The sequence below is a fragment of the Lonchura striata genome, chromosome 4, assembly GCF_046129695.1.
Source record: "Lonchura striata isolate bLonStr1 chromosome 4, bLonStr1.mat, whole genome shotgun sequence".
Classification (NCBI taxonomy): domain Eukaryota; kingdom Metazoa; phylum Chordata; class Aves; order Passeriformes; family Estrildidae; genus Lonchura; species Lonchura striata.
The window spans coordinates 71,907,535-71,930,951 of NC_134606.1; the positions used below are offsets into that span (position 1 = coordinate 71,907,535).

The following is a 23,417-nucleotide window of genomic DNA, read 5'->3' on the forward strand; positions in this document are numbered from 1 at the left end:
GCTGCAATTGGACTAAACAGGAATAGTGCAGGAGTGCCTGCCATACAGGTTAGTTCTTGCCTTTCCCCTGCAGCCCTCTGGGAGGAATCCTCCATACACCATTTCCAAGAACCATCAGCAAGTTCTTCCCCTCCAGCCCGGAAAGCTGGTCCCTTATCTTGCACTTTTCCCACTCTGTACTCTTGCTATCTTCAGTCTGATCACTGCTGTTCCCTCTCCCTTCAATCCTGCCCCACCAGCAGACTCAGTCAAACAGAATGTGAAACCTTGTGGAGAATTCCAGTTTCATGTTTAATTTTTCTTTTTTTCAGATCGCTCAGCCTCCATGAAACACCTTAAAGCCATTAAAATCACCATCCTAACTTGTGAATTATACAACTTGAACACTTATCTGCAAGTGAGTAAGGAGATGTACCAAACATACTCTTATTTCCTCTTCTGAAGATTCTTCTAAAAAATAAAAAAGTCTAAATTCAGTTTAGTGTGTATTTATACAAGATTTCCTTCCAAACTCCTCAATGGCAAATTTCTTGCCAGCCCTACCCACTTGAAAGTAACAGAGGATTATTTTCCTCTATTTTGAAACAGCTTGATGGACTAAAAAGAGGCCTAGAGAGGTTTATGTAGCATTTACCACTTTTATTATTTATAGTCTCATAAAAAGCAAATGGAAGAATTAGAGATACACAACTGAAATTCTCAAGCATTTTATTTTATAACCTACTGTATAAAACATACAAAACCAAAACAAACAAAACAAAACAAAAAAAAACCCCACCCAAAAAAAACCCTGAAAAAAAATCCCAACAAACTGGAAGTGAACTAAAGGAAGATCTCATACACATGTTCCAAAAAGCTTTACCTAAGGGCTCAGAAGCAGTAAACATTCAGCATATTAAGAATGGGATTCAGAACCAATCTTCACACTTGCAGTCTGCAGTCATGGATCCAAGGGCCCGGGTTTAGTTGCTGTAAGCAGCAGCGATTGTGAGGGCTGGTTTTAGTTGTTTTGTTTGGAATACCTACAGTTCACTTCCAAGCTCACCATCAACCATGCTTAGTTGTCATCAGTGAAGCGAATGTGTTTGCTTGTCTGTTGAGTCTTCTCCAGTCGCATCCTTTCAGCTTTGGCAATCAACTGCAAGCAGGAAAAGTGATGTGGAAAATCAGATTTTGTTAGGATTTGACCTTACAATCGTGGATATAGTCTATCCCTCCCTCCTCCCAACATGGTTGAAGACATGGAAACTTCAATTTCAAAATCCTAAAATACAGCCTCATACAGGAAGTTAAAAACTCTATCCTTTTATTAGATTAATTTTGCCAGTGATGTAGGAATAACAAGGTTAAACTACAAAAAGACCCAAAAAGAGTGCTTTATGAATATTGTTGGATTTTGAACAGGAAAAGCCCCCAGCACACCACAGAAACTCCACACAAACCCACTGAAGAAAAACCACAGAAGCACAAAAACTGCAATAAACCAACACTAAATAAAAAACCCTGATAAACCCCATACATTAACAAATACACAAACACACTGAAAATACACACAAAACCCATGTGCCTCAAAAAACCCCAAACCCAGGAAAACATTCACACTGAAACCACAAATTCACATAAGAACACGCACAGAAACCACAAAACCCCTAAAACCCACACGGGAACATGAAGTAACCACAAACTCCCTGTAACAGCACAAGAATACACACAAAAACACGTACAAAACCCACAAATCAACACAAGAATTTTGTGGAGAAACACCACAAACCAACACAACACCACAACCTGAAGACACAAAAAACCCCCAAAGAATCCAACATATAAACACACTCCAAGGCACATACAGAACCCCCAACTCCCCACTGCCCCAAAACCCCACCAGCCTCCTTAAAAATAACAGAAAAAACCCAAACCCACTAAGAAGCACCAAAACCAACTCCTGAAAATATGTAATCTGCCACAAAAATACCCAAATGAAAAAAAAAATACCAAAACTCAGCCAAGCCTCTCAAAACAGCTGCAAAGTCCCAGTACATGAAGAGAACTAGAAGTACATATAAAATCCCCAAATCCCACAAAAACCAACAAAGGCACGTACAGAACCCACAAATCCCATCACAATATACACAAAACAACACATATACAGGAACCACAAACCAACACAAGAAACTACATGAAAATGCACTCACACAAAAATGCCATCAAAAATTAAACAAAAAATTAAAAAACCCCCACAACCCCCCCCCCAAAAAAAAAAAAAAATCACCACCCCCTCAAAAAAACAAAACAAAAGCAAAACAACAACAAAAAAACCAAAGAAAAGCCCATAGCAATTTCTCTGCTGGGGACTATGCAACCATAGTTGCTGGTGTTATGGGGTCACTTGCACCCAGGCAATTCAGTGTGCCAGATTTGGAAGAGTTCACATACAAATCAAATTATTTATTATTTCTGCATATGACTGAGTCCTGCACACAGCATGGAGGTTCACGTTGTGCTGCTGCACTCACTGTAGCAAGCAAGATCTGAACCAAATTTCCAGCAATAAAAATTACCTCAAGATGGCTTTTAATTCTCTGATGCCTAAAAAAAAAAGCAGTCTGAAATAGTTCAGCCCTAAGAAGAAGCAGAGGACAGTGGTTTACTCCTTCAGCATATGGGATGGAGAATGACAAACATGGGAAGCTCTAAGATATGACCTGTCTAGTTCATATTGCTGAGTGTTTCCATTCCAGAATCTGCAAGAGGCCTTTAAGATTTCCATTTTTAGCTCATCAAACCAGTATCAGCACCTATGTGTAAGCACCCAGCTACTCCTGAATCCAAACAGGGATCCAGCCCTTCCACAGACACCAGGGAAAGGTGTTCTGGGGTGGCAGCTGTCCCACAGTCACACAGACAGGGAGCTGCCCAGTCTTGCAAGGACACAGCCCCCCAAGCCACAGGCATCATCATCAGGAAGTTGCTGTGCCCAGACATTCCCACCGTCTTCCTTTGCCACTGCAAATTATTCCGCCCTTCTCAAATACTCACTCCCAAATTCTCAGCCCCTCCCCAAATGCCTTTCACTTCTACCAGCCCTCCCACCCTCCTAAACTTCCTCCTTCCCCCGGTGGAAGGGGTCCAAGGTGCAAAGGAGGCTCAGCAGCACCTCCCCGCAGGACATGAGGATCCAAGAGGGAAGCTTGCAGGCACTCACGCCTTGGCTTTGGCAACGGGAGACTCCGACCAGTCTGGAGTTTAAGGCTACAGACTGATGAATTGCTTTAGGCCTGAATAAAGTGGCACTGCCCTAAAAAGCAGCTCTGGCTGGAAGTTTTCCATCTGTATCAGTAAATCATGGAGGTGGTTTCATCAGGCAGTTAAACAGACAAAAGGGAAGATGGATTGGGAAGGGGCAGCAGAGTTGGGAGCAGAGAGGTGACAATCTACCAGGCCTGGGAGAAAGACATTGGACACCTTTTTCATTCCAAGGGATGGCCCGGTCTTTTCTGAGGGACAGCCTAACTCTTTTGGACATCTGGTTTATTATAGGAACTATGCCAGAGAAAGTGAAATCTCTACCACTTGCTTTGGTTTTGGGCACTGCACCAGCTATCTGCTGCAGTGATCCTTTACCATTATCCTGAGGAAAGCCAAAGAGGCCTGGACTTTTTAAAAAACATGAAAAAGAAGAATCAGACTGCCTAAACTCAAACACTGTGTGCTGCCTGTGATGGGATGCAGTCCATGCATTTCAACACCAATTCCAAAAAAATATAACATGCCTTAATTCCAGTCATAATGCAGCTAAGAGGCAACAAGTTCCACTTGAAAATGTTGTAAGGGATTTCAAACGTCATTAAAAGAATAGACCTTGACAAGAAAGGCACACTAATAGCACATTTTACTGAATAGGTTAAATTATGCTTATTATATTACTTCTTTCTACCTCTGAGACCTTGAAAATAAATTACCTTGGAAGTACTTAAGAAAAATTTTCAAATGGGAAAATATTAACGAACAGGAAAATATTTTTTTACTGGCAGTCTGTATTTCAGGAATACAGCCTGTATACAAGCAAGGAAGGGGTTAAGACTTACTGACTGCAGGGAGGCATTCTTGTCCTGATGTTTTGCTTAACAGCGTTAGCATTTAAATAGAATTCCCTGGCTTTGAAGTTCACACCTCCCTGTGTGGCAAGGTGATGGGCAGGGGGAAGGAGCAGGAGTTTGCATCCTTGTGCTGCCAATTGTTAGGCAGAACCGAGACAGTTTGTATTTGCAAGCCTAGATGAGGTACATTACTGCCCAATTTACACCAGCTTGGTCAACAAATACCAATCTTCAAAAGATGAAGAAGAGAAACTTGATAGCAAGGGCTCCTACAGTCAAAATTCAAGTCAAAGGTCTCACTGGCATCTTTGGTTAAAAAAAGTAAAAGTACATTAAAAAAAAAAATCCTGGCAGCAATCAGAAAAATGTTCTAAACCTGTGGTTTTCAAATTCCAAATTCCCTTTCTGTTTATATTAAAGAAAAATGGCTCGAATCAATGCCATTTTTAGGCTTACAAGAAAATTAAATTAGACTTTTGGGCAAATTCTTTATGCACATCTTTGTTTAAAAAAACTCATTTATCTGCAGGATCTCTGAAAGAACATTCACACAAACAGGATAAGACGCGAAAAATACACCTTGTACAAGATAAAGTTTTGACCCATATGATTGCTGTTCCTTTAGGTCAATGAAATATTTATTTTCCATTTTGTATGGGACAATATTTTTTCCTTAGAGTCCAGGAAACAAAGAGTCTCCAAAGTCAACAACAAATAATTAAGGTCAGGTGATTCCGAAGTTTTGCAAGCCACAGAAAAGAAAAAAAAAAAAAAATCAGGCTAAAGCCAACTCAGAAACCTTATCTGGAATGTGTGTGAAGCAAACCTGGCAATAAAACGTCTGTGAAATACTCTCTGGCTCCTCTCTGTCAAGTCAGGGATCTGACTGGCTTAATCAAGCAACCCTTCATGCCTGGAAGGATCTGCTGGGGCTGGAGCAGAGGCTGCAGCCTGCAAGTTCATTGCAGCACTCCCTCAATGCTGCAGCCCCACAGGCATAGCGAGGAGGAGGCTGCAATGTCCCAGTTTGGAACTGGAAGCTGTACAGCCATGGATGCTGGCAGCAGCACCCAGATTTGGCTGGAACTCTGGGAACACACCAGCATTTGCCACAGCACAAATAAAACTGTGTTAATTGTGAGGGGAATGAGATTCACTCTCAAGAAAATTATTTTCTGGATCATAATAGAGATTTAAGAGTGTAGCACTAGACTTGATTTCACTAGAGCACATCAAGACTACTTAGCTTATTAATGAGCTCATCCAGACGGGGTTTCAAAAGAAATCCAGCTTACAAATTAAGTTCAGGCCTTTAGTCATCGACTTAACTTTCTCCAGTTGTCCCTGTAATAACAAGCCTTGCACTTGTCAACTGGAGCAGGACAGCCACACTCTCTACTTTGTGGCTGTAAAACCCTTGCTGCCAGGTCAGTAGCAAGTGATTTAACACAATTAAATACACAGAATATCAAACCACGTGGAGCAATGCAGGAACATTATCCTGTTTTCAGCCGTGGCTGTAGAGGAAAAAGCTGAGATTTGTAGGTTACCTTCTCAGTGCCCCGCTTCTTTTCTCGAGGCTGGTTCAGCTTAGCTTGTCTGTCCACCAAAATCTTCTGCCAGTAACGCTGTTCATGGTCACCTTGGGGGAAAATTGACATTGAGGAGTGTCAATAAACGTAACCACAAGAAGTGGAAGAAATATTTTATAAGGTAAGCATTAATGAAAATACTTGTTAGGGAAACTAAACAAGTATTTCCCCAGTAGTCTTAAATTTCCTATCCACAGAAGCCACATAGAGTTGCTCTCTACCTGTCATCAGCAAAAGGAGCCGAGTTTTAGCTGAAGTTTCACCACAGCACACACAGGCCCCTTTGATTTACTGATGTACTCAACCTCTGACACATTTTAAATAGCTACCAAACAAGAGAACAACAACAAAAACCAGTAATTACTGTTAGAACAATTGAGACTATTTTGTTTCATCAAAACCATGGCCTGGGGACTTCATGAGTTGTCAGGAATATTTGAACACGGGCAGCAATACAACAGCAAAAAATTCTGCAGCTTTTCTCAGCAGCTACTTTGCAGGGAAGAAGCAGTTTGCCACTGCTCCTTCTGGTTTGTGATGTAATTATCACAATGAGAATTTTGTGATATCATTTTGCACCATCTCAGGGCTCATCTTCAGCCACAGGGAAGTTTCTGAATGATCTCAGAAAAGATTCCTGCAAAAGTTAACATCTCAAGGAGATCACAGATGCTCACCATCTTGCCAGATGCCAAGCTGAAGATACTTAAAGTCAAATCCTGAAGAGTAAAATACTACTGGGAAATCTTTAGTCCCTGCTGTAGAGAGCATTAAAGATTCTTTCCTTTTCATCTTTCACCTTCTGCCACCAAGAAAAACAAAAATCCTTACAGTGAGTCCTTTGTGCATTCCTGGAAAGCTTTTCCATTCTCATTTCAATGAGCCAGTTAGAAAAGAAATAAATCTTAAGACCATGAATGGAATGCTCCTACAATGTAGTATTTATTCCTAATCTCCTACTACACTCTGATGTAAGGATACAAAACCAGAGACAAACAACCAGACACAGAGCACACAGCTGTAGAACACAAAATTTGAAGTTATTTCTGGATCTCTGAAACACAGAGCACACAGGAGACAAATCTATCTCCAAATGACATCAGCAGCACTCACTGAGTCTCAAACTTCAATTAACTTTGATATGATCATGAAGGTTAATGCTTCCATCAAAGCTTCTCCTCCTGCAATCCTTAACTGGCATCTACATCCCTGCACCCAGGAGACTGGTTCCTAAATGAAGATTTAGGCAGGTGTGGGGAAAAATACTTAAATACAGGTGATGCAGTCTCATATTGACTGCTTAACCTGTTTAGGTTCTTTTTCCATATTTACAATTTTTGGTGCATCTCTCAAATACAAAAGCTTTATGAACGCACTAAGTTTGACAGACTTCCTCTTTTTTCTATCCCTCAGTCCCACAAAGGCTACTCCACACTTGGCAAACTAATCCAGTCTAATACAAGCTACACATTTAGAAAAGCACAGTCATTTCAGAAAGAAACAGCACACATTAAAATGAAGTTGAAAAGTAAAGCCCTTCTTATTTTGGCCTAAATTATTCAACTTCCTGAAAACTGAAGATCAATTAGTGGGTAAGTGCTAACACCCACTTTAAGCTTATCCATTCTGTTAGATCCTTGCCATGTCATTTCACACATATGCTCAGTATTTTCAAGAAAGTCTTCCTTTAAAATTTTTTTGCATTATCAGAATGTTCTAGTCAAAAAGCTGCAAAATTAATTAGGTTCTACAGTCCTTTGCCATTGAAAGTGAAGCAAATCCATCTAAAGAAACCAGAATTAAGTTTGTAACAGCAAACAAAAATCATTATTTTGCTCTGAATGGTGACAGTAATTGCAAAATGAGAAGACTCCCAGAAAATAAAACAACTAAACACGCAATCTTTTTCTCATGAGATATCAAAATGTATCCATCAATTCACCAGGAATGATCCCTTTCACAGTCATTAAGGCTTCTCCTGTACTTCCATGAAAAAAAAGAAGTCTTACCAGTGAGAACTTCGAATTTCCAGTTGTTTTTGATCTGTATTTCTTTGTATGATTTCATGACAGTCTGTGCATCCTCAGGAGTCTTAAAACGGACGTGACATTCAGTGTCCCCCTCCAGCATGTCAACATAAGCCACCTCAGCCAGCACTGCCAGAGCATCCTGTCAGAGCATGCGACAACACACACCATAAATCAGCCTTCAAAAAGAGAACTAAAAAGAGTGACTTTTGACCATTCCATTTGGAGGTCGTTACCATTTTCAAAAAGGTCATGAAGTAGGAGGCAGTAACTGAACTTTGTCATTTAATCAATCAATCCCTTGTCAAAGAGTTTTGAATTAACATTTTTTTCCTAAGAAGGTTATAACTGAATTCTGATTTATGAGCCTGCAACATCTACCCATCTATCTCTCATCCTGCACTCCCATTAACAATTTAAAGCAGTAATTCCTGGAAATGTTATGGTATCATTTTACTAATGGATGGATCATCACCCATTTATTTCAACATTGTATCTGATTTTTTTCAAAAGTAAAAACTGTACACGATAACATCGATAGATCTCAGCCTAAGAGAAGAATATCAAACTTGATTCTACACATTAAATGTATAAAAGCAACCTCATGCATGGCAGACGATTTGAGAAAGGAGCAGTAGTAAAACAACTCTATCTTTATGAAGTGACCTCTGCCTGAAAATTTTCACTGACAGCTAAAGGGAGAAGAGTCACAAATGCTCTTGCAGATGAAGCACTTCACTTGTAATTCCTGCTGTTAGGGAAATTAAGTAGGACCACACATTCCTAGTCAATTTTGTTCACAGCAGGCCTCTCAAGTAAGATGCTTCTATTCAGGAATCACACACTGCTTTTAACCCTCCCCTACCAAAGGCAACCTTAAAACAAAACAAAAATTAAGTGACAACACCATTAAGATCATTTGAGAGCCAACAAAAGCTACTTTCCAGCCTTATTTTGTTATCCCTAAGTGATCATTTCATGGAAAACTAAAACTAACCAAACAGTTTGTTGGAGCTGGCAAAAGTTAGTAGCTCTGAGGATGAGGAGCACCTTAACGGCAAAATAGGGAAGCAGAGAAGCGTAAACATCAAAATAATATTTAAACTACACTATAAAGACCTTTCCAAGTTGTGTGGAATGCATCACTGCTTCCATACAACGAAAAATGCAGCTCAGTTCTAGAAATCTGAGAAGAAAAAAGGCCTGAAGCACTGCTTAGTGGCAGTTTGCTCCAGCTGACAGCCCAGTAACACAGCAACACCAGGTCTGGTTGCACTTCTGCCTTCCACAAAGTTATGCAACTAGTGTGGCCAAAAAAAAAAAAAAGTATCAAAAGAATTTAAGTTTTCTGCTTTTTAAATAATAAGTGGTCATGTTGCCCACAGCCTATCAGGGTGTGACACAACCCAGTGAGGTATATCCTACAGTCCAAGAGGCCAGTCAAAGGCTACAGGAACAATTTGCAGCACATTGTCTCTGTGTCCCCAGCACTCAGACAGCTGCCTACAAACACAGGGAGGAAGACCAGGCTGATTAAGCTAAAACCCCACCACAGTGAGATGAGGGTTTTCAGTGACACAGTCTCTCATGTGGCTTAGGTTCATGTACACACCAAGCCCCACACACTTGGCAAGCAGCCGGTGACTCGAAATGGCCTCCGTGGTTACAAATGTTTGATAAACAGTAGCAGAACTTGCATTTTAAATCCTGAGTGGGCTGGATATGTGTGTGCACCAACCTGAGTAGAAGTTGTTCAAATTCTTTGTAGCTGCTACTCATCCTAAAGTGCAATTGCGGAAAGAAATGCCCTGAGTAACATTAACAGAAAATTCAGGATCTGGAAAAAACCTCTTCTTTCCTTTGGAAAACTCTTAATATTTCCATTTCAAAAGGATGCAGCTTAAAACTGCTATTTTCCTTAGAAAGAATTTATGTGTGAACTTGGTTTGTGTCATCACACAAACCTGAAGATATCTAACCACTTTTTAAATCGAGAAAAATAAGTACTTGCATTAGGAAAAGAGACTGAATCAACAAGTTCCACTGCTGTAACTCTCCCTGAAATAGAGTTTTTTGTCATTGTAAAATTGTTTCTGAAATAAAGAAAATTGGTTTCTCATGCAGAGAGCATTTTCCTGCCCCCAAATTCCTGCTAATGATAAAAACACCATAAACTTTTACAAGTCCCCACAGGTATACTTTCATAGGTCTCTCGTCACGATGACTGGCACAGTGACAAATGCAGAAGACTGAAGAACTCTCCAGTTCTTTTTTTTTTTAACTGAAAAAAGCAACAGAGCATTGCTTATTCTCCTCAATGTTTTCACGATAAACTTGACATTGCTCCAAGCACACTAAAGGCTTGGTTTTACTTTGAAACATCCTCCTTCACACTATTCTGCCACTGAAAAATCTACCATTAACAGACACTAAAATTTTTTTACTCATCTACTGGCCAAATAAATAAAACAAGAAAAAAAAATCAGTGAGACTGGGTGAAATGGTATTCCATATTCAAACATTTGGGGGGCAGGGTAAGAGGAAAGGCTAACAGCTACCCTGAGGTTACAAAGGCATTACCTTGATCTGCTTCCTGCCCGGCAGGGGCTCGGTGCTAATGATCTTCACAATTACTCCGCTGACAAACTGAGGCCCCATTGTGTTGGCCTTGGCGGGAGGGGCACAATCTTCACTGGCGGCTGGTCAAGTAAAAACGGGGTGGGGGGAAATAGAAAAAAGTTTTTACATTTATCCGGTTGAAAAAATTAAGACATTATGAAAGCACAGAAGTAACAATGTAAACAAGAATCAAATATGGTTACTGCAGTTTGAGGTTTATTAAAAGAAGGATCAAGATTCTCCACAGGTTCATGTCAATTTTACTAAAAAATGAAACAGCTTCAAGAAAAAGTCTTTGAGACATTTTTACAGACCATAGGGTCCTTCCTATAAAGACATTTTATATTGTACCAATAGTAACCCCGCAGTTATAGAGTGACTAAAAACATGCAGAGGGCCCACTGGAACATCAGTGTTGAGGTGAGTGAAGAGAAGCACAGAATATTCAGAAAAAATAAAAGAAAGAAGAATGCTAAACCAGAAATAAAAGTAGAAATTTAACTACAAAGATATAATTTCAAAGCTCTTCTTGTCCCTAGAGCTGATAAAGCCCAATTCCAAGCTGTTTTTTTAAGTACCTGTGGTACAATTAAATCCAAGCAGGTCTGGCTCAAGCTGCAGCACCAAGAAAACTCATTGTTCATTTACCACTCTGAGGCCTAATAATTACAATTACCTAAATATATCTGTAAGCCTGGCAAGTACTACTGAAATATGCTGAAATCACTTTAGTATTTACTTACGTAACTCCCCTAGTACCAAATCCATCTAAATACAGGGAGGGAGTAACTTTTACTATATGACATTTTGAGAAAACAGCAGAATTTTATAAAATAAAACCTTGTGGCAGGGTCTTGCACCACTTGTGTTAGCATAGGAGAAACACTTAGGAAACAAGACAAAACCCAAGATTACTTTTGCCATTTTCAGATTTCTGCACACCAGATTCCGTCTCCATTTCCCCCATGGGCTCAGGTTTGATTTGAGACATCGTTTTCTTTAGGGAGGCCATACTGGCTTTCTGCAGAGCCAAATATTCCTGCTTCAAATCCATCCATTCAGTCCTAAAAGCAGCAACACAGACACAAGATTTCAGTTGCAAACAAGAAACTGATGTTTCAAGACTTAATGGTAATTTAACAGGTTACAAACAGCTGTAGGTGGACTTGGTGAACAGTGCAGACCATTCTGTTACTGGGAATCTCCCTGCACTTCAGTCAAAATGCAATTTTGTCCCTAACTCAATTTCCCAGGACTTTGCAAAAAGCAAAATCCAACACCACCAACCTATCATTCTAACAGAGTGGCTTTCTAATTTGCTTTAAATATGCAGACAGCATAGAGAAGAGTTTGGTGAACTGTGTTTTCCACTAGAACTACACAGAGCACAAGCACGGAATTCAGAGTTAATTCAGAGACAGTGAACTCTCAATTCACTGAATTAGTCCAGTGAACCCGCTCCTGTGTCACTATATTAAGAATCAGTCATTCATTTTCCAGAAAAAAAATCATTGATAGAAAATCGACTACTGGTTAAACTCACCAAAAATCTACCTAGATAAGGACATTCCTCCCTATTCAAATGGATTTTGGTTAAAAAATACCCCCCCATGGAAGCAATTTATATATTTACATACATTTAACATGGAGATGTTTCTGCAAACAGCGAGAGCTTTGCTCCACAGCAACACAATGCCTGCAGTGCCACTGTGAGAACGACTCATTGTTACCCTAATCTGTGCTATCAAACAAGCTGATAGAGGATTTTTAAAGAGGAGGATATCTTGTGGTAATGGTTTTAGCTGTTAACAGTGACAACTGTATACTTCAAAAAAGCATCCAGACTCGCCCAGGATCATACATTCTCAGCAGAGCAAAGGCATTAAAATAACAAAAGACCCACGTAATGATTCTTGGAGATAAAAAGGCAACACCATCCCATAGCAAGGTTTGGTATAAATACGAGCTCAAGGAGAAACTTTGTGACTTGCCAAAGGAAGAGATCATGCAGGTAAGTATTTGCAATGCTTATACTCTTTAAACATTTTATCCTTTTGCTAGAGTTGAATAACTTTTAACCAAAACTCTTGTGTTTGTTGCAGTTTGCTCAGAATGCCGATGGCAGAGGACAAGCTCCGCCGATAAACTTTTTTTTTTTTTTGTGGACCCCTTTTACTTTAACATGGAGGTGCTTTCTGTGACATAGAAAAAGTAAGTGCTTCCATGTTTTAGTAGAGGTGAATCCTGATCGCAATCCGGGATTATACATTTTTTTTTTTTTTGGTCTGCACTTCAGTTGAAGATTTTTAGATCCTGGAGATTTTTAAATCCAGCAAAAAGAAGTTTAGCTGTGAGCAGATAAAGTGGCTAAAATTAAACTGAAGCGATTTTTAATTTTGAAGGTCTCCCTTTGCTTTAACATGGAGGTACCTGCTGCCTAAAAAAGTAAGTGCTTCCATGTTTCAGTGGCGGTGGATCCTAATGCTCGAAGACTTCCTACAGGAAACGTGCCTAGATGTTTTTTATTACTGCATTTTTCTATTTTTATGTTGTTTTTCCCCTGAAGGACCCCCACAACTTAAATGTGGACGTGCTTGCTTTGGCTCACAACAGTAAGTGCTTCCATGTTTTAGTGGTGGTGAATCCTTTTAACCTCAACACTTTCCTCTGGAAATGTATCAAATTATAAAAATGTGTTTCTACATAAAGCACAATTTTGCAGCACAAGGCGGCAAGGACCCCCTCTACTTTAACATGGAGGTACTTGCTGGATGCTTAAAAAGTAAGTGCTTCCATGTTTTAGTTGTGGTGACTCCTAAAAGCCCAACGCTTGGATTATATGGTTTGCAGAAATTTACACATGAAGCAATGAAGAGTCCTCAATCTTGCTACAGGCTAATACTGTTGCTAATATGCAACTCTGTTGTATAAAAATTGGAATTGCACTTTAGCAATGGTGATGGACTGTCAGACATATCAAGACTTCAGAAATAATTTCATTGGTATGAAATATGTGAAAATAAAGTTTTAAGCAATAAAACTTTAATAAAAAACTATACAAAACGTGTGACTTACATTTTCCTACAAGTGACAAAAAACCGCATTCTGCAGGAAAACCTGAACATCCACACATTGTACAAACATTCAAAATGTGGTACCACAAAGCAACAAAATTTACAATATCCCCCAGGGTTTATACTTCATAATTACAGTAGGTGTGACAAATAGAAAAATTGGGGGATCTTGTTTTCATTTAGGAGGTCCCTTTACAAAGCCAGCCAACCACTTCCCTAGTACTACTATTAAAATAAATCTATGGTATCACAGAAAACAGGTAATTTATATCACCTACTTGGAGAGCACCCTGAGGGGGATGACTTCTTCACCCATTTTGTGTCTCTCTTTGTGTTTTTTCTTGTGTTTCCTTTTAGATTTGGAAAGGGATGTGTCTTTTTTGTCTTTGTCTTCTTCTGCAGAAACTTCTATATTAAAACAGATAAATAAAAACGTTTAATTCAAACATGGACAGTTTAACCATTATTGCAATAAAATCACATTCAATATCTACAGGTTCTTTGCATTAACTACTTCTGGTCTATGTTCATTGAGTTTACTTAGCTTCTTACACTAAATCTCATTTCAATGCAGCTTATCTCATGCAACAAACGGATCATTAGCGTCTCCCTTTTGTATTTTAATTTATTTATCTGTGTTCCCATGCTGTCTCCCTTTGCCCAACCTGTCTGTTTAACCCTTACTTTACTTCACTCAAGTTCTATCAATAGGAACTTTTTTTGAACTATTTTGACTTCTGATTAAATTTCCCTACTTGCAAGTTTTTCATCATTCCCTGTGCAGGTCCTCTCCTTAGAGTGACTACAAGGTTTAATTTTAAGTGCAGGGAACATTAATATGCCAAAGCTGATCTAACACTCCCACTATATCCATCCCATCACTCCTCATCCATAAGGGATATCTACAATTCCATTTAATTCATGCAGAGAAATCAAATTAATAAAAAGAGGTAAGAATTCCTACCATTGGAATCTTTTGGAGCTTCTGTTGTTTCTTCTTTCACTGTTTCAACTTCATCTTTTTCAGCAGTTTTCCTAACTTTTGGAGCTGATGTCTCACCATCTCCTGAAGTGGTTATTTTTCTCTTTCCTGGCCTGCTTTCCCAGGTTACCTCTGAGCTCTCTGCTCTGTCCCATTTCCTCTTCTCCCTTTTGGAGGGTTGCTTGGGAGTCTCAGTTCCCTCCATCTCAGAACACTCTGATGGAGTCCTGTGTCTTTTAGACTTGGGCACTGGCTCTGTTGTAGCGTGAGTGTTTGATTCCTTTGGCTCTGCTGCAGCTGCCTGTGCATTGCTCTCTTTCTTGATTTTAGATTTCTTCTTTTTTTTCTTTTTCTTCTCTTCTGGATTAAAACCACAACATTTAAAACTGCCCATGATTAAACATTGGATTAGATTATTTACTTAAACTGCAAAATGAAAGCAGCACATGATAAACTGGGTTGCCAATCTATGGAAGAGATGCAAGATATGAACACAAAGTTTCTCCTGGCTGTTTTGAGAAGATAAAAAAATGAGTCTAAAGCACGGTTTGGAAACCACTGGTTTGATTTCATTTTTTAGTTTCCACTTAACAGTTGCTGGTATAACAAATAACTGGTGATAATTGTGAGGAATATTAATGTGACTTATCATCAGTCTTACAAAAAAGAGAGAGGGTATCTGGGGAAATTGTATTACACCACCAGAAATTAGGGAAAATGTTTGAGTGATGAGGTTGTAACATAAATCTGGGATACTGGTTTGTAAATTACAGTAGATTTTTCATACCTCAGCCCACGCTGGCCAGCAAGGTGAATTGGTTTTCTGAAAAGCTTTTAAAACACATGAAATTAAACTGCAGTAACACAGAAGAGAAAATTTTCTCTTCAGAAGCTGAGGCACCAAACCGATCCAAGAAACTTAATAACACTTCCTTCATCCCAATAACTTTGTACTACTCACCTACTACAGTGTTGTCACTTGAATTCAGTGTAGGAACTGGTTTATTCTTTACTGTTTTGGGGAAAATTCCAGGTTTCCGTGGTGCTTCTTCTGGTGGATTATTCAAAAACTAAAACAAGGAAATTGAGAACCACATAACACCACAAAACCATACTTTCTTTAAAGAGTCTGGATCCAAGTTAATCCCAAGAATCTTTATCACACTTCAATATATAATACTTTCAAATCACATTTCAGTACAGAAAATTAGGTATGACTATGCTTGCTTGATGAAATTTAAACACCATTTTTTGTTACACAGAGACCTTTTTCTGTAAAAGATGCCAAGTGTGGCCAACTAGATTACTCACCAAAAAAAAAAAAGCCATTATATTTCTAAGTCTTCAGGTTATTAATAAAATTAAATCTTTAAAGAACTGTGACATTGATTGTAGGTCTGGAAGCAGGAAAGAGGAGCTAACTCCTGCTAAGTGAAGCTTTTAAATGGTGATATTTTTGGAATTTCTCTAAGATTCAGTGGGTGACCTAGTAAAGAGCACACCATCCATATCACAATGTGACGCCAGGAACTATGCCAGCAACAGAGGCAGCAGCACTCACCTCAATGGCTTTCTCTGCTTGTTCTTTAGTTTCAAATTCAACAAAAGCAAAGCCCTTTGGATCCCCAGTACTTCTGTACCGGGGGATACTGACGTAAACTACATTGCCACACTTCCCAAACACCCGCTCAATCCAATTGTGATTGACGTTTTTGGGAAGCAGCTCCTGAAGGAGAAAAAAATGGAAGTTTGATATCAAAACGTTGAGAGGCAAAGTATCCAGGTCACAAAATGTGACCTGAGAACAGATCTCTAATTATTTCTATACGTATAATAAATATATTAAGTATTTAATTTAGATGCTTATCTTCTTCACATGACAAATACCAAAACCTCACCCGCAGCTGGATCTCTGCAATACAAAATCTCTTGGTAAATTTAAAACCTTGGAGCAAATACCAGACTGGCTTGTCCACAACTACCCTCTGCAAAGCACAAGCTATTTTTTTTTTTAATTGGTGATAATGCAGGAAGCTATCACAGAAAGAATTCCTGCAGTCTGGTAGTCACTACTGATAAAATCTTTGCCAGTAGCCAGTATGAGCAGAACCTTTTAGGCAGTTTCTTGGATGACAAAGTTGTCTGAATTTTACTTCTATAAAGTCCTTAATATAGCAACAGGTTTTAGCACCATGCAGAAACCCATGTCTGAGTTCAGCATTTCCCCTCCCCAACCACACAGAAATCGCGTCACACCGATTTCTCACTAGACACAACAGAACACTTTAAATTCCCACTCTCAAATTCATGCCTAAACAACAATAGTGTCTGCACTATTTCATTTTTTTTTCATGACAAGTTACTGCACTAAAAGGTTCTCCTTGCAAGGGAACACTTATCACATTCAGATTTTCTTTTTTCATAAACGTTGCCATCCTCAGAAAAACATTTTGTTATGTTTTGGCTTTAGATTGAGAAGCCCGTTACGTTAAGTTTTTTTCAAGTTTTAACAGTATAATAGTGAAGTCTATGGTAAAGCATCCAAAAAAGTCAGAAAATTTCAGAGAAATGTAACTCACCAATACCTGGACTACTTCTACTCTCCCATTGCCACATACCAGCTATTTACAAAACATTTAGCCGCAGGCTTAAGATCTGTATGGACAATGTAGCTCATGACTTAGAATATCTTATCCAAAAATGATATAGACAAAGTATTTCACAGTTCTAAGCAGTCCCTGTAACCATGTTAGGAAAATATTCTGTCTGGGACATTGTATTTAAAAAAAACAAAAACCAACCACCTTTCTTCCCAGACTTTTGTTGAATAAGCAATCATCAGAGCAGATGAGTTCCTCCTCATCTGAATGGGCTGGCATTCCGGCCATGATTATTGTGTATCTTTATCACAGAAAACTCAGTGCTGTCTGGAAAACACTTAACTCGGCAGCTAACAGCTACAGGTACACAGCAAAAATTGTACTTGTCATAAAAAGCAAAGAGAGACAAAGTACATTCCACAGTGGATTCAAATCTATTAAAAAAAATTGCCTAGGGTTTAAATAAGCAAAAGCTCAACCACAGATTTATTGATAATCTACCACTTAGTTGGCTCCACAATGCAACAGCTTTTTCACTCAGAAGGGGCTGAAATACCATAGTGAGACGCAGACTTATCCCATCAGCACAAACTATTTTCATTTAAATTAAGCAGTCATTCCAGTATCAAGGGAGTCAAGGGACAGTGCGCTATTAGGAGATTAGTTAAAATTTTTCAGGTATAGTTCTGCCTTGAAAGGAATGGTGTTTGTGTGTACAAAACCAGAGGCACTTACAGTAACAGATCTTATACACAGATAATGCTGTTTAAAGTACCCTGATAAACTTGGAAATGCAGCTAGATCCTGTTTGATGAAGCTAATTTAGTTGCTATTAGAAAGCTTTAAGTGCATTCATGTAATTAGTAAATATTTATTAATACCACTGGTGCTCCTCTAAAAAAGCCCAGTGAACACAGCAATAGCTCAGTGCAATGAAACTGCACCTTTTCAGCCTGGGAAGCAGCACGCTGCTCGGCATTTAAACCTATTTAAGCTGGCACAACAAATCCCTGCACCAAAGGAAGCCCTTTCTTGGCACAGCCACTCTCAGCTCTTGCTCACCTGCCTGTGCTTAATTAATTTCTTTTACCTTTGCTGCACAATCAGCAGCAGCCAAGCAAAATCCCGGTGCACAAATGGAGTTTCCTTAGTTAGGAACAAACAGGCAGGGACACACACAATGCAGCCTTACCACATAGACAGTCCGACTGTCCACGTCCTTTGGACACTCGCCCAGAGGCTGCCGTCTCCTGATCCTGGTTCCTTCCAAGTCCAACTGAAAGCAGGGAGAAATAAGCATTTCCATGAGATTATTGCTTCTTTCAACACCCCATCAGAACTTTTCCAGCACCAGCAAATACAGAAGGGTGAGATGCACAATACCTCTACAACAGATGAACTTTTAACTGCCCGAGCGATCAGCTTCCCATCAGTAGTCAATTTTTTCATTTTGTTGAAAGAAACAAGAAGTGATATGTCAACATCTAGGGGAGAAAAAAGGGTAATTATGAAATCAGGTGATGTGTTCTACTCAATTTGTTTTCTTGTGAAACAACCTGCAAGTTCTAAGTGCAGTATTTAACCAAGGATTCACAGAAAATTTTTACCATCAAAATTTAATATGTACACCTAAAATTAATTTTCTTCTGTGCTAACCTTTATCAAAGGAATTTTGTTCTTTTACTTCTCCACTGATAACTTGTCTTTGAAAAGAAAGGAAGAAAAACCCCTTTTCTGGTGTAGTTTTACAGCACAAAAAACCATTTGCACTGAAAATATGCCTCCTTCAAATACTCATTGAGTATTCAACCCGGTGCTGCCAACACAGAGGCCCTGCTTGCACCTCAGTTTCAACCAGACACGCTGCTAAAACCTTGTAGAAAATTATGCAGCATTAATCTTAATAAAAATTTAGACAAGTCTAGTATCTCTAGAAAACGTAGGGTAATTTTTACTTCTTTCTTACTTCAGTAATTATTTAAGGGGGCCCTTAGAAAAGTTCAAACAACCACATAAAAAACTATCTGAGGAGACTCACAGTGACCCTACAAGCAAATACACAATTTCTTATCAAACCTGTAGAGAGAAAATTAACAAAATACCTATGCTTAACAACATATTTGAGTGACGTTTTAACTTCTGCATCTATCAACCCTGAAAAACAAGTACAGTACCTCTGAGGACTAAATTGCTCTTGTTTCATGGCTTGTTCTTAAAATTATACAAAACTGAAAAAGAAAATCATGTCTCCCAGACAGACATTTCTACCCTGGCAGATGTCTTTATCCTAGAGCTGACAGGACAGGAGAAGAGCAAGAGCAAATAAATTTTTTAAAATCTAGTACTAGTTCTACCTCCTGAGCTGCTGATGCTGATTTCCAGCATGGAACTCCTGTCTTTTTCAGGAGAAGACACTCTCCTCAAAATGATCTGTCACTGGTGCCAGCAATACAGGCAAGAACAAAGTGAAACTTAAGTGTTTGCTGAAATATACTGAAAAGAAACTTACACCCATCTCTGGACTTCTCTATTTGTTCTCGAAGAAATCTGTCTTTGTGGAGATTAACATCACCAAACCAGAAATCCACTTGCTTGGCTATATCTGCCAGCACCTGTTTAACTCTTGACCTCTTCTTCTTCTCTCTTTCCTTTTTCTGCTCCGTGCTTTCTTCTTCCATAGCTTTGTCTCTTGCTGTTTCAGTCTCCATTCCTGTCATTCTATCAAATGAGACATAAATATAATTTTAAAAACACAAAAGGAGTTATTTCAAGGAGTAAATGTTCTTGTGTAATCTTCTGCCTTGTTACCAGAAAAGCAAGTTACTTGCTAAAAGGAGTCTGCAACAACTAAAGATGAAAAGCAGGTAACTTCCCTCCTCATAAACACATTTATCTAAGAATTGGAAACATGATTTTTTCTCCACTCCCCCAAACTCACTGTACAAACCATCATAAAGATCACACACAAAAACCATGAGCACTACACACTTCAGAAACTAACCCTGTATTAGCCTTGATCACGGCAGATCTGCTAACAGGAAGGTTTGTTTTTAAAAAAATTGTCTTTATTATGCCAAAAATGCAAACCACACACACCAGCAGCTACCAAGGCCCTGCCCAAGAGCAGCAAGTGAATGAAGTGTCTCTAATGGCAAACCTAGGTCTGTCAGAGCTCTAGAACAGGCCCATGGAAAATAAACGCTAACTAGAACCAAGTGACTCAGTACACAGATTCATCTTGAAAAGTATAAAACCGTTTTAGCACCAATTCAACTCTTTTGTTCACGTTTCAATTCGCTGTAGCTGAGACCTGCCAGTCACCACTTCAGTACCTCATTTCACGCAAACAAAACAAAGAATGCTGCCAGAAGCAGACAGCTTTTGGAAAATTAAATTAACACAAAAATTAAAGTAATTAATGTCGAAATCACCATATGAAAGACTTCTCAGCTCTCTGCCAAGGCAGCAGAGAGTGAAACGAGAGCACAGCCATCAGAGAGGAAGCCCACCTCGACAACAGGATGGCGAAATGGAAATCGTCCCCAAATTCTTGTGCAAATCAGGCTTCCTCAGCCGGAGATCAGCCTCTCCCCCGCTGTGAGCTGACGACTCGAGATAGTGAAAGGTCAGCAGTCACCTTGAAGAGATAAGCCAGGTAAAACTGCTCAGCAAGTTCAAGCTATGCTCAAGCTCTTCAGCAAGCTTTTTATATTAATAACCAGCAGGCAACGCGCTGCTCAGCTGAGGGCCGCACTGAGGAGCTTCATGAAGGTAAAATGTCATTATGGGCTATCTGTCGCGGCTGAGCAGCATGGAGGGACCACACCGACACATTAGTGTGGCCCAGGGGCAGCACAGCTTTGTTTAGAGAAGCATTTGGAGTCACTCAGCTCCGGGACTTCCTTCCCAGAAGAGAGGTTTTCATTCCAGCTAGAAAAAAAGCAGCTGCAAGCTGCACTCCAGCCTTTCCCCTCACTTTGTCCTTTAGAAATGAAGCTTTGAGGAAACTACTTCGTACTCCAAGCTCCTCCCGAGTCAGAGCAAATATCAACTATTAATATATCCATAAAAACCCAAGTAATGAATTCAGCAATCGCCAAGTGCCCGGATGTAAGGCAGACTGTATTCCTCACAGGCCAACTCTCACACTACCAGCACTACTCTGATAAACAAATTAAAATCAGAGCAAAGCAAAGGCAGAGTCAAAACTTACACTGATAAAGCAAAGGTCTCCTCAAAAAAAAAAAAAAAAATCACAGTGCCTCTGTGTGCCAGAATGAAACCAGAAAAGGAGGGACAATTAAACAGGGGGAAAGAACTTTAGGAAAGCAAAGATAATATATAATAAATAAATAAAAATAACACAGCTCCACACTCATCTATAGAAACTTCTCTAGGCTCGATAAAAATTAAAGATTTCAGTGCTAAGCTATATACAACCCCAGTTTCTATTATTATCAACATCTGGAAAACATAATAAAATTAAACTGTAATACAAGGCCTAGAGGAAACAGGGTGCAGATATAAAATATACTTTATTCTTTTAAACACGGATGCAAATGTTTATTTGCTTGGGGTATTCTAAAAATTAAAATGGGGCAATAAGGGATGAGGGAGAAAAAAGAAGAATTTAAAATACATTATGTACAGTGAAAATGTTTTTGTAGAGTTAGGGGCAGCCCTAGGTATGTACTGCAGAATAAATGTAAGTATTCAGCAAACCTGAAACTATTTAAAAAGACATATCCTGGAACAGTTTTACACCAATACAGACACAGGCAGAGCTGCAGGCTGAAGTTCCTGCCCTGCCCTGAAACATCTCTCCATGTAAAATGAGGTAACAAAGGACAGGAGATAATACACGGGGGCCAGCACAAATTTCTTAACCTAAAACCAGAAGAACTTCTGCTTTTCCTCTCCCATTTTATGCAATTAAACCAATGCATTATCTTAAACTGCAGTTTTAAGGCATTTGGTGGACTTCATGAAACCGGTGTGCCCAAAAACATAGAAGGCTTCGCTTCCACTGGACTGCGACGAGTGTTAAAGCTGTTCCCACACCTGTGTGTAAGTTGTGCCCTTCCCTCTGTCACCTCAGGAGGCGCAAATTGGATTTATTTGTGTTCAAGACCGGACGTGGGACTTAGTGCCATGGTCTGGGTGACAAGGTGGTGATCGGTCAGAAGGTTGGACTCCACCTGAGGTCGTTTCCAGCACAAGCAATTCTGTGGTTATAATTAAAATATATGCCAGCACCGGACTCCAATTAGATGGGTTCACCTGTATGACACCAAAAGGGCAGCACAACTCCTTCACCTCACAGTATCTCACCCTCAAGAAACACAACTGAATTTTAAGACCTGAGAACTTATTTCTGGCTCTTCCCTGTGGGGACAACTAAGTGATTAAGGAACTGAACAAACAGCAGAGCTGCTGGAGGGAAACAAGATGTACTTGGAAGGAGAATGGATGGTTACAAAAACCAAGCATTCTCTGGCCTTAGTAGCTGCTGCACTAGACCAAAACCACTGAAAATCTATGGGAAAAACCTCACCTTCTTTACTCTTCAAATAAGGGGCAGACCACAATGTGAAACAGATTTTTCTAGCCCTGACTTACCCTGAGAAGCCTGAGCGCCACACACTTACCACTGCACAGATAATGACCACTGCAGGTGCTACTGCTGAAGCGATTCACAGATTTTACCGACAGAACACTTAAAAAAACAAGCCACACTAAGCCTGAGGGGTCCAAAGACCCCTCAGCACGAGTCCCTTGGGCCCAACAGCAGCCGCCAAGACGCACAAGAGTCACCTGCGCATCACTTGTGGGCAAAGCCACCACAGCGCCCCGGGGCAGCGACGAGCCCTCAGGAAAGCGCCACAGGCGTGGGGAGGAGCGGGCAGCGGGCGAGGAGGATGCCCAGGGGGCGGGCAAAGGACGGGCAAGGGTTACACAGCGATGCCCTGAGGGAACCGATGCCCTGAGGGGACCGATGCCCTGAGGGGACCGACGGGACCCCCCCGCCCCGGCCGTGAGGGGAGCGAGCGGGGGCGGTGGGGGGGGAACTCCGCGCGCGGGCGGCGGGAAAGCCGCTGAGGGGGCGACAGCGCCCCCTGTCTGCGCCGCCGCCACCGCTGCACCGGCAAACCCACACCCCCTCCCCGGCCGCTGACCTGCTGCGGCCGCCGCCGCCGCGCCGACACCGCTTCGGCTCCGCCTCCGCCTCCGTCCCCGCCGGTCCCGGCGCGACGCGGTGCCCACTCCCCGCCTTTCCAAGAAGAAGGAGAGAGAAGAGGGGGGGGAAAAAAAAATAAAATAAATAAAAAAAAAAAAAGCCCCGCGGCGGCGCCCGCGCGTGCGCGGCGGCGTCGGGGGCGCGCCGGGCTCTGGGCGCACGTGACTTCCTCCTGGCGGGGCGTCGCG

The 23,417-nt window shown here is 40.4% G+C and overlaps 1 protein-coding gene across 3 annotated transcripts; it reads right to left on the minus strand.

Moving 5' to 3' along the window:
* Nucleotides 1-618: 618 nt before the first annotated feature.
* On the minus strand, nt 619-23,369 carry LARP7 (La ribonucleoprotein 7, transcriptional regulator). 3 transcript variants are annotated; one of them, XM_021531561.3, is made up of 14 exons: nt 23,168-23,369; nt 20,501-20,628; nt 19,501-19,709; nt 18,375-18,475; nt 18,184-18,267; nt 15,953-16,117; nt 15,353-15,461; nt 14,374-14,748; nt 13,688-13,817; nt 11,251-11,399; nt 10,297-10,415; nt 7,699-7,858; nt 5,648-5,739; nt 619-1,138 (listed from the first exon to the last, which is right to left on the minus strand). In XM_021531561.3, exons 3-14 carry the CDS (start codon nt 19,706-19,708, stop codon nt 1,058-1,060), a joined length of 1,773 nt encoding a protein of 590 aa, XP_021387236.1. In that variant the 5' UTR covers nt 19,709; nt 20,501-20,628; nt 23,168-23,369; the 3' UTR covers nt 619-1,057. The 3 variants fall into 3 exon arrangements, with proteins under 3 accessions (XP_021387236.1, XP_021387234.1, XP_021387235.1); XM_021531559.3 differs by having other exon boundaries at nt 14,374-14,751; XM_021531560.3 differs by lacking the exon at nt 20,501-20,628 and having other exon boundaries at nt 14,374-14,751.
* Between the last annotated feature and the right edge of the window lie 48 nt (nt 23,370-23,417).

Bases quoted from the DNA above. Each gene is read 5' to 3' on its own strand.
- LARP7 (XM_021531560.3), bottom strand. From the start codon at position 19,708: ATGACAGGAATGGAGACTGAAACAGCAAGAGACAAAGCTATGGAAGAA. The intron at 18,476-19,500 runs GTAAGTTTCTTT...TTTCTCCCCTAG, and splicing joins AGAGAAGTCCAGAGATGGGT to ATGTTGACATATCACTTCTT. The intron at 10,416-11,250 runs GTAATCTTGGGT...TTACTTGACCAG, and splicing joins GAAATCTGAAAATGGCAAAA to CCGCCAGTGAAGATTGTGCC.